We start from the raw sequence: 11,890 nt of genomic DNA, 5'->3' as shown, positions 1-11,890 counted from the left end.
GTAGTGTAGCCCTGTAGTAGTGTAGCTCTGTAGCAGTGTAGTCCTGTAGCAGTGTAGCTCTGTAGCAGTGTAGCTCTGTAGTAGTGTAGCCCTGTAGTAGTGTAGCCCTGTAGTAGTGTAGCTCTGTAGCAGTGTAGCCCTGTAGCAGTGTAGCTCTGTAGTAGTGTAGCCCTGTAGCAGTGTAGCTCTGTAGTAGTGTAGCCCTGTAGTAGTGTAGCTCTGTATTTTTAGTGAAAAGACTCCATCTGCTACTGATTCTTTCTATTCTAATAAAACATGATATATCTGGTCAAAATCATGAAAAATAATTGCTTCTGTGCAACATCAAGACAATTAAAGTAACTCCTTATTTGGATTAACTCCCTCTACAGGCTTCTGCAGCACCCAAAGGGTCAGGTTTTGGAAAACAGGTTTAATTTATTTATGGCACAAAAGGCAGATGGGGACTATTTCTCCAGTTTGCTGCACGGGCAGATAGTCGAAAGAATGAAGGTTAATCTTATCCATCTATCACTCCATGTAGAATGGGTAAATTACACAGATATCCTGTATGTTGCTTATTCTCTCTGATGCTTCAAAAGGTACCTATTAAATACTAGATATTGAGGGCTATTCCAAGCACAGAGAACTGTATTTTAAATATTGAGTTGGTTTTAAGACAGCATAAAAGCAGGCAGTTGTCCCCTGATATAAAACCTTCCCCTTCCGTTCCTGGGGCTGACAGGCTGCGTGGGATCCTGCTGCGTCAGACTGAAACGATGGTTTTCGCGCAGATGTGCAGAGCCCCCAAACGAGGGGAGAGGGGGAGAGGTTGGTTAGTGGCCAGGCTGGTGGGTGGGGTCGGTGGCTTGTCAGGTACAGCTGCTCCAGACGGACAGGTTTTTTTTCTGGCTCCCTTCTCCTTGATTCAAAGTCAATGGCAGCAGCAGCTGTGTGTCCCCAACAGGCAGCAGAGACAGAGTCAAATTCAAAATGATCTCGTCACATCAAATGTAAAAACTTGAATTCGGGTCCAGGTGCACAGAGAATGCCATGTTTTGTCTGAAACGGAGGTACAGTAGGTTTGTGATGCATGATGTGCAAAGTTTTTTTTTACACTTGGGAGGCCACAACTCATTTCCCTCATGCAAATGAAAGCTGCAAGCCAAAGGGGAAGCCAAATGCTATTGGAAGGCTGACATTGCTGTGTGGAAAATGTTGTGTGACTGGCGCTGAGACTAGCACAGTCCCCCAGTGTGTGCCACTGAAGGGAAAGAGGGAGTGAGCCATAGAGGGGGGGTCGGGGTGGGGATTTCCTTTTCAGGAGAGCCTTAGCATTGAAGGTGTTCTCTCTCCAAATTAATGCTTCTGTACTGCCAAAAGCACACATGATTAAAGACAACTTCAAAGCAAATATCAATACTGATGACGACTAACAATAATCTGACTGACTGTGTGAGTGGGCAGCGAGCAGAGTCAGTGGAACCTGTGGTTGTAGCCCGAGTGTCTGCTGGGAATCTGTGGATAGCCGTAGTGAGGTCGGATTTTGAAAATAGAAAATATTTGGATTTGAATATTGACGCAGAGGCAAGAGCAGAACCTCTAAAGCCAGTGAGAGGGAACCTGCAGGCACTTAGCATCCAAGATCTTCACATAGCCAGCTACCGTCCTCCAGACAGCAGTTCTGGAAGTTATGTAAGCTCCAGAAATAAATACACTTTTTTCTTTTCTGCTGTGAGAGAAGAGGCCAGCTGTGAGCGAGGACAGAATTGGAGCACCTTGTTCCTTTTATATTTTGTGCCCAACGAGGTCCCATTCCAGTGCCTGTGATCTCCGACAGTGGACCAGTTTCAGCGGGCATACTGTGGGGAGATTGTGCTGCAGTAACCTTACACTCCGCACAAAGGGATGGAAGAGAAATCTGGAACACTGGTTTCCCTACTTACACTGAGTTTGTCCCAAGTCAATGATGACTGGGTGAATTCATTACTATATACTGAATAAACTACTCATTTTCCTACTTTAAAGGACAGTTTGACATTTTCTCTTATATCCCACTTATAAAGCATTTCTAAACAGTTTCTTTTAACAAATAGCACAGGTTTATAGAAGATTCAGGCAGAGGACATAACAAAGTGAGTTTAACCAATAGGATAGTAGATAGAGGGAGAAAAGGCGTGTCTTGCCACTGTGTCTTGCCAAATGTGGGATGGTTTTATTGGTTGGAAGTTTAGGTTACTCCTACTGTTCATGTCGCATGAGGTCACCTTTACTGTTTTCCAGGAAGTGACAGTTGTCCAGGAAGTTCAAGTCCCAATGGGCTCTTAGTAAATGATATGCAAAACAATGTTTTTGTGTACACTGAAGGCATGCGTCTGAGGTTTCTGATCTTAATGCTGCTCTCAGCCACCAATTTGGGCAGAATGTGAGCAACCAGGGTGCTTTAAGACATGTAGAAAGAACATTGTGATGTGTTGCTGCTGCACTTTCAGGTGCTTCCATGTGTTTCTTCTTGAAACAGGTTGTAGGAATGGGCCAGAGTAGGACTATGACAAACAAGGAAAGTGAAGTTGCGGCATAAAATATCTGCCGTAAAAGTATATGATTTCAGTTCACCACGTTGCATTCGTGATGTGGGGGTTAAAATGTCAAATTGCCTTGGGCACTATATTGCCACAGGTATCATTTTTATAGTTGTTGTATTTGATAAGACTATGGAGCTTTTTTAGCTTCTTTATAACCCAAGCGCTTAAATGTGGGTCAAACCCACCAACAAAAACTCTTATCTAAGCCATTTTTGACTCGCAAAAGTTTTGGATTCAAAAGCAAAACTTTTTCACTCACAAGCAAAAGTATAAGTATTAACATTAAAACACACATGATATACCATACACGTTGTGGTTACGTCATTGCTGTTGCAAGAAAGTAATAACTGTACAATATTTTGTATTTATATGTTAAATTTGAATAACTGTACACATGTGAATATACCTGTAATTTCTCTAGTTAACAATTACTTCCTGGGATTTGACATGTGATATTACATGGGGAATTGATATGGTGGAATGTCTGGTTCTATTTTGACTTAATGTGAACTATAACTCACTGGACTTCCTTTGTTTTTTCTGGGATTATGTTTGACAGGACAGATGAAGACGTGAAAGGGGGGAACGACATGCAGCAAAGGGCCCCAGGTTGGAGTCGAACCCCGGTCCGCTGCGTTGAGGAGTAAACCTCTGTGTACGGGCGCCTGCTCTACCAACTCCGCTATTTGGACGTCCTCGCTGGACTTCCTCCTCCAAAGAGCGCTGTTCAACCTTGGTCCTGAGGACTCGGAGGCTGTTTCTCAACACCAGGACAGAATGGACTTAAGAAGGGTGTTCATGCCAAGTCTCCTTGAGAGAACAGTCTGGCGGGATTGCAAGGACAGAGAACACAGCTGTCAGAGTCTGAGACATTCTTTTTGGCTTTGTTGTGTAGCTCTGAATGTCCAACCCGCTCCACCAGTGACAGGACGGCACCACCGTCACTGTGTCAACGTATGTATCATGGTATTCATTGTATTTCCCTGATTTGCTGTATCCTGTATACAAACAGAATGAAACTGCAGTCAAACGTTTTTTTCTTGAATGTTTTATTTATGTTATGCATGTTTGTAATTGATAAGAAATCAGAAAAAGCTTCCTTCCTTCCGTGTGCAGATACAGTTCATCATAAGCATTCACTGTGCCACGTCATGATGTATAAAAGCATTTCAGTAATCATAGAATTCGGTGTACTAAAAAGGTATGTATAAAGGCTTCAGGCTGCTCACGTCATAGGAGGCCCAGTTTAAAGGAGAATTCTGGACAATTTTCATGTTAATCTTGATGTTACGTAAGAGCTCTGTTCATGTTGTACAGGCATTTTAATTGCATTGTGTGTCTGTTAAGAGAAAAAAAAGGCTCTAAAACTTGCCCTGTTAACTACCATTTTAGCTCAGTGGAAGCTTGTACACGTAGCTGCTCCATGTTGCCTGCACTGATTCAGGTCGGGGGTTTTTCAGTCAAAAGCACTCGCATATTTATAGCGATCAAGATTAACATAAAAATTGGCCTGAATTTTTTTTGCAGTATAAGTAGTAGAGGGCCCCTACTCCATCTGTCTTTCAGTTAAGGGGCCTAAAACACGTTGAAGACCCCTGCTCTAGAACCCAATCATCATGGATCGTCCCCTCTGCGGTAATTCTAATAATGACCTGTGGGGATCAGGGACAGCTTTCACATGGGTTTACTGTGATAATGGTTTCAGACCAACAAAGAGACCAGACAGTCATAGATCCACCGGATCTACACAGCTGTCAAACCCCTCACTATCTGAGGTGCATTTCAGTGCACATAACTTTGTTTTCAAACTACAAAAAACACTGACAAAGCTAATAGTACAAGTTGCTCAACTTTCTTCTCTTGAGCACAAAACGGAATTTATTGAAGAATTTGGTGATGTGTGAACACATACATTCAAAAATACATATTAGTAATTACAGGCCATCTGCAGGAACACTTTCTTCACTGATTCTACTACAAACCACACAACATAAGCCACGTTTCCTCTTTTTTGTTAGTGTGACAACTTCACAGTGACAAATAGCCTGGCTTACAAAGTTGCTATCTCTGTAAGTCTTATTTTATCTGAATGGCCTAATTGATTAGATTAACTTAATCTTTATGCAACTGTCCTCAGGGCTGCATTTAGAACTCAGATCACACTGTCCTGTGCAGTAGTTATACCTGCAGGCACTGGTCTAGTCTGGGTGCCGAGGGCTTGAAAACCACTTTAACGGGGTCCTGAGCAAGGCACTTTGTCCTCTTTAGCTGCAGGGGTGCTGATGCACAGCTGAGTGGAAGTCACGGACCTTTTTTACTGTTTCAAATATATATAAAAGGCGAAAAGATGTGTTTTCTTCAAATTGTATTAATCTGTATTCATGGCCAAGGATTTACATCCGGTTAACAATGAGTCTACAAACAAGCCAGGGGGGGGAGGGTTACCAAAAAGAAAAGATAATACTTAAAAATAATACATAAATACTTTATGTTGTAAAGCTTACAGAGGTCATATGATTTAACATCATTTTTGTTTGCATATTTAGATATGGAAACAGATGTACTGCTTAATATTGGCAAAACTGGCAGCCAGCTCCAGAAAGGGAGGCTTCTTTTTTACGCAGCAAGAATGTCTCCATAACGAGCATTACAATGATGACACATGACAGCAACAAGTTAACAACCTGCACTATGACAAACATGAGGACCGACAGAGCTGCATGCATCCTGCCTTGAAGCTAGACGTTTGAAGTGGTCGCATGATGAGGCGGCGGAGCGGAAAGCCTCCGCTCAGGTAGGCGCAGCCAATGGGAGCGCAGGAGGGAGTGCTCAGCAGCGGGGAGGCGGTCCGCCCCGGCACACACTCAGCACACCTTCAGATGGAGATCAAGTAGCAGCAGCAGTCGATTCACAGAGCAGCCGCAGCGGATCCGGAGGTTTCCTTCAGGGGGACAGGTGACAGAACGGACCGACACTCAGTCGCCTCAACGTGCATCCGTGGAAATTACTGCTGTTTCACTCACCCCCCCACCCCTCCAGAACAGAACACCCTCCGATTGCCAATAGATGTTACTCAACTACATGCATTTCGAGCTGATCCTCTAAGCCCAGTCCGTCAAGATGGAAAATGCGCACACTAAATCTGCGACTGAAGTTTTAGACAACTTCGGTGTGAACGAAAACACTGGGCTGACTCTGGAGCAAGTCAAAGTCAATGTGGAGAGATATGGACCGAACGGTGAGTAGTTATATATAAATCTATTTTTACTCATATTTGTGAGTCCATAGCTGGTGCGTATTACAGCCTACATCGATTGGTTTGCCAGGAAATCCAACCGCTGCCGTTATACACCAGGCTGTTGCAAGTCGTGCGCGTAAAAAAACCAATTCCATTCCCTCTGGCAAGTGGAAATGTAAGCCCATTCAATGATGCGCATGCTTGTAGCTGAAATCATTCATTGCATAGCACACCAGTTAAAGTTGACACATATAGACACATCTGGACAGGGGGGACATCAATGCAAATTCACTCATTTATTCCAAATCAAGCCTAATTAATCCGACATTTTTTATGCAGCTCGTATCCTTAGGTTGCCTCATGTCCGATTTCGGAAAAACTAAGTAAATGCGGTAGTTTGTCCTCGTACACAAACCTGCAGACCCCCCCCCCCCTCCTTTGACCACACGCTAATGTGACATCCCTGGCTGACATGCAGGGACCAGGAAGTGCAGAGCAGAGCTACTGGAGTGGAATAGGATGAGGTGGTGGAGATAATGAAACAGAAAACCTTGTACAACCTGTTTTCACTTTCAACAGTTGTTCTCCACATGGTGTACACTTTCCAACTGCAATTACAAGATAACAGAGGGAAGTGGATATGTAAAGCCCTGTCAAAATTTGGAGTGATTAAGATCCCCAAGTAACCTCTACTGTCCAAATGGTATCTTTTTGCAAGCAAGGTTACTGTTTATCAGTTGGAAATATAGTCTCTCTTGAGCAGTGTGGGTCAAGTAACAACTCTCCCCCCCCCCTGAAGTCTTGATCATCTTTTACACTCTGGTGTTGGCTGAGTGTTGCCGTGTAGAGCTGGGACCTGACATCGCCACACCTTTGCCTCCTGGCCTGTCATTTGCATGTGTGGCCGAGCTGTGGAGCAGAGCGGCACATTGTGCCGGTCAAACAGAAGCCCTTTGTTGCAACCAGCCACTCTACCCTGCAGGGGCCTGTGATGACTTCATGGAAAAAAAGCAACGTCTTGCCACAGATAACATCTTTCGCTTTTAGTGGTGAACTTCCTGCCTTGTGCGAGCGCATTACAGATGTATGCTGGAGGGAGGGGATACCCTTTTTACAGGGCTGACTCTATATATTATGTATTATATGATATTATCCACTCTAACTGCTTTGGCATAAGCCAAAAAAAGAAACTGCATTTAATTGGCTTGGATTTAGAACATGCCTTTGCAGAGGGATGTACAGCTGTGTAACAGGTCCTTCCTGTGGCTCACAAACCACAGACCTTGTAGTTGACTGCAAGGACTCTGTGTGAGCCTTGGTGTTTTGTTCCAGGGAGCGTCCTCGCAAAGCCGTTTATGGGTGGTATGCGCTTACCTTGCTCCCACTGACACATGCATGCACAATTTTGAACTCTGAGGCATAGTTAGTAGGATCTCATTATCAGCAGAATCTGATCAGCTGATCTACATCAACATGTCCACAGACTGCTGTGGTTTCATTGCACTGCTCCAAGTGTCCGTAGGAGACGGCAAGGACATGCGGGGAGGACGATATAACATGTTTGGCTCATACAATGGGATGGATGGAGAAGCTAAACCTCACTTCTCACCAAAGAAGTGTCTGTTAGCTGTTAGCTGTTCCCTCAACCCCGCAATTAAAACATGATGAGCGTGTCTGGCCTCATTGCTTCTATAGATAACTTGGAAGGGGAAAATGTGGGGGGGTCAGATGTTTTGGCTTGGTTCTTTGCTTTTTTCATATCTCAGTAGGCTAGACATGGTATCGTCTATCCAAACTCCAAGCTAAGCTGTCTCATTCGTCCGTCTATAATGGCAACTTGGCTCAAGTTCTTGCTCTCTTGTCTCATTAGATAAAGAGATTATTGATTTGACCGTGTTCTATCATTATGGTGTATATATAGATTCTTCCTCTCTTATTGTGATTCCTTATGGCGCGCTGTATAAGTAAAGACAGGTGAGAGACTTCCTGGCTTTATGTTGGCACGTTGTAAAACCTCACTGAGAGTTTCTGATCCCTTTCTGAGATGTTGGAAAATTAGCCAAGCTGCCACATCTGGACAGTCTTTACTACAAAGCTTACACACACACACACACACACACACACACACACACACACACACACACACACACACACACACACACACACACACACACACACACACGCACACACGCACACACGCACACACGCGCACACACATGCACACACAGTGAAGAAAAAGCTAATTTACTGTTAATAACAACGTCAATTTACAAGACAGTTTATCACTTTGATTGTGAAATTGTTGGCTCTGTGATGTAGTAGAGGAAGTCACAGGCCTCTGTTTCTCTCGCTTTCTATCTCTCTTTCTCTCTCTCTCGCTGTCTTACACCCACACTCACACACACTCTCTGTGTGGCTGCACCAAGAATGTTTGTGCTGTCGCAGCTTGCGGTGTTTGATCATTGTGTCCTGTGCACTCGAAACCCCAATTTCAAAGGCGCGGTCCGTTCATTTTCAGAAAGGGCATATTGTCCTCATGAGCAATCAGGGTTTTTCGAGGAGGGGTTGACCTCGGCAGCAGTTTTCAAAGGCTTCGACTCGCAGGTGGCAGAGTGTCCGAGGAACATGGTTCTTCTCACAGCAGCAGTTGATTCCCATTCTTTCTTAACATTAATAATATATAATAAATCACTTCGGCTTTATAGAGCCTTCAACATTAGTCTAGGATGTAACAATGTCCTTGGGCACTCCCTTAATTCCCGCTCTAGGAGACAAGTACAATTGCGCAACACATTCAGGTTAAACAGCCTAGCAGTGCATGTCTCCGTCATGATTAAGTGTCCAATGTTCGATATGCATACATGCCCATTGAGTTACAGTAACTACTCTCCCAGGGGGTCCTGGCCAAGACTGGCCGCAAAAAACATAATCCAAGACGATCTGACCAACATCCGCTGGTGGCAGTAAAGACAAACTTATATTTCCGCCTCTTTATCTGTTGGTTAGTGCTCTCTGCACGCAAGCTCCTCTGAGCTTCATGAAGTCATTTTAATTATTTGATTGATTCGATTATTAGCCATGGGAGCTTGTTTTCCAAAAGTGGAAATGCAATAACCCCCTGGCACCAATAAAAACGTGTTCTGCGGTTGCTGCCTCGTACCTATTAGGTAATACCATCATTGGGAAGTTATGCAGCGTACCTGCACTTTTCTCACTCGGGCTTCTGTCACAAATAATAATTACAACTTCCTCTAGTGGGATCTCACTCAGCGTTGTTTCTCTTCCTGTTCTGCAACTCGACATGAAAGCAGCCTGACTTACTCTCTACTGCGTTTGAAATACGAGAGGTGTTGTGGCGTTTCCTGCTCCTCCTCCTCCTCCACGCAACACACACACAAGTTGCACATTGCAGCACCCTCCTCAATGAGCAGCTGTCGGCCTCCACTTTACTGTCCCTTCTTCTTCAGACAACTGTCCAGTTGAGAGTTAAATTGTGGTAAGAGTTGTGTGGGCTGAAAACCGGAGAGTTGAAGTTGTAGAAAAGTGACTTTATAGTCCTTGGGGTGTTGTGTCACTTCCTTGTTCTTGTGGGCTCGGTGTGTGCCTGCCCAGCCGCCTTCAAAGGAGCTGTGACCCTGTTCTAGCCTGTCACTTGTCTTGCCTCCTTCCCTCCCACCTCTGCATCTGTCACTCACCATCACGCCCTGATGGTAAGATGATGTTGAGTCACCGGCTTCTGGCGAGCTGCCACTGCCTTCTGCTGAGGAGAGGGACTCAAAGGGACCCCCAGGGGGGTCCTCAGAATAAAACACTATGGGGGGGGGTGTGATGCAGCATGTGTGGCCGGCCGGACAGCAATTATCTGTCTGTGAATCTGGTGGCAGTGCTTGGGGGGGGGGGGGGGGGTCTAGGTGTATCCTGGCAACTCTAGCCTTTCTGTGTGGAGTTTGTATGTCTCCCCATGGTTGCGTGGGGTGCCCCGGTCCCCCCCCCCCATCAAAAACCATCTCTTCTTGTTACCCCTAAAACACGGCTGAAGAGTAGAGGGGATCGGGCTTTCTCAGCCGCAGCCCCGAGACTTTGGAATGAGCCGCCTCTTCATATCAGACTGGCCCCCGGCCTTCCGGTTTTTAAATCGCGACTTAAAACACATTTTTATTCCCTGGCTTTTAATCCAATATGAGAACTGTATGCTGTATTTGTCTGGTGTTGTATTCTGTCTTTTTATTGTTCCATGTCTATGTACAGCACTTTGGTCAACCTGGTTGTTTTTAAATGTGCTCTAGAAATAAAGTTTGATTGATTGAGTGATTGATGTACTAGGTTCTCCAGTTCTCAGATCTGGAGTTGGTTCTCGGGCGCTGTGATTGGCTGCCCACTGCTCCCTTGAGTGACGGGTTAAATGCAAAGAATTAATTTTGCTACGTGTATGTGTATGTGACAATAAAGCACCTTTAACATTACCTTTTAAATCAGCCTATTTTTGAAAAAAAAACTGATGTTAGGCTTACTGGCGTATAGGGAAAGTTATCGCTAAGGTAGCCAATCAGGCTCTACAGATTCAAAATCAATTCATAGAATTTCAAAAGTCAATTATTTTGAATGGAATCTTGACATTTCTGAATCGTGCACCCCTAGTCGCCATCCACAAATATAGTTCATCTTAAGCATTCACTCGGCCCCATGTTTAATATTAAAACATGATATATAAAATCATGCCAACAATTATTATTTTAATAGCTTAGAATTCTATGCACTAAAAAGGTATTGTAGGGGGGTTGGGTCCATGCTCGATCTCTTTTTCAGTGAAGAGTTCCTTGGTAGAGCTGTATCAATTCCAAATTTTGCTGTATAATTAATTATCTCAGAAATAATTGCGATGACCAATAGAATTGTCTCTTTCAGTCAAACAGTCTGAGCAAACAACCCATTCATAAGTACTATTTGCATATGCAACCAAAATCAACATTAACTATCAATTGCATACCCCCAATGACCTAAGCTAATATAAGCAATTAGTTACAGGTAAACAAAGAAACAGCGATTACCTAAAAATTTTGAGATTAGACAATGATGTAATAATTGTCACAGGCGTAGTTCTGGGGTTAAAAAGGTGTCTTTAAGGAGTGGGCTGTGTGTACAGTGTGTGTCGGACCTCAGGGCAGACCATGACGGGTAACAAGAAGTCATCTGAAAGCATCCACAGAGATCTGAGTGGGGCTGTTATACTCGAGTCCGGTCTTGGAGACTCAAGACTGGTTTTCTATGGTCTCGGACTTGTCTCAGACTCGCTAGTATTTGGACTCGGACTTGTCTCGGTCTCTGCCACTGGTCTTGCCAGATATGGCTTTTGGTCTCGCCCGAGTCCAGCTGTCTTTATTATGTTGATAATAATACTGGAGGGAAAGTGAAACCCAAAATGATGGTCTTGATACTGTCATGCACAAGACCTTTTTTTCTGTCCTGGACTCGGTCTTGACTCGGACTCAAACCTTTTTGGACTCGGTCTTGACTTGGACTCGACTAGACCTGGTCTTGCACTTGTCTTGGACTCGGCAAAGGTGGTCGTGACTGCAGCCCTGGATCTGAGCTGTGTGTAAAGGAGGATGGAGCTGATGTTGGAACCTGTTCCCCTTCACCGGGACTGGTTAGGCAGTAAACACGTTCCAATGAAACCGAAAAGGTCCAGACATGAACAGACATGAACATCATTTTCTTATGATGTTATTAAATTGATTACTTCAACACTTTAACTTGTAATAATGAAACTCTTTTTTTCGAACTTGTTTTTATAGCCACACTATTTTAACCCTTGTGTTGTTTTCACGTCAAAATTGAAAATCAACCATTTTATCGATGTTTTTAACTTTTTCTTACGTTTTTGTCCCTTTTTTTGAACACTTTTGACACTTTTATTAATGTTTACCATTACGTAACACTAACTTATTACCTTTACTTTTACAGCTAGTTTTGGAATTTATGGTCAATAAACCTCATTTAGAGGAAATTATACCTAATGTTTGAGATAGAAAACCAGAAATTAGGAATTATTTCGACTTAAATTAAAGGAATGGATGTTGATGATAAT

The 11,890-nt window shown here is 43.8% G+C and overlaps 1 protein-coding gene across 2 annotated transcripts in view; it reads left to right on the top strand.

The window, feature by feature from the left end:
• The first annotated feature begins 5,420 nt into the window (after positions 1–5,420).
• Positions 5,421–11,890, top strand: part of atp2a3 (ATPase sarcoplasmic/endoplasmic reticulum Ca2+ transporting 3) — a 64,995-nt gene continuing 58,525 nt past the window's right edge. The window contains exon 1 of one of the 2 annotated variants that reach the window (XM_032532941.1): positions 5,421–5,802. In XM_032532941.1, coding sequence (XP_032388832.1) covers positions 5,685–5,802 — 118 coding nt within the window. In that variant the 5' untranslated portion in view covers positions 5,421–5,684. The remainder of the gene's footprint in view (positions 5,803–11,890) is intronic. The other variant, XM_032532940.1, reaches the window with a different exon arrangement.

Source organism: Etheostoma spectabile, chromosome 13 (genome assembly GCF_008692095.1).
Source record: "Etheostoma spectabile isolate EspeVRDwgs_2016 chromosome 13, UIUC_Espe_1.0, whole genome shotgun sequence".
NCBI classification, from domain to species: Eukaryota; Metazoa; Chordata; class Actinopteri; order Perciformes; family Percidae; genus Etheostoma; species Etheostoma spectabile.
Note: the sequence above shows the minus strand (reverse complement) of the source record. Positions and strands in the feature narration are given on the sequence as shown.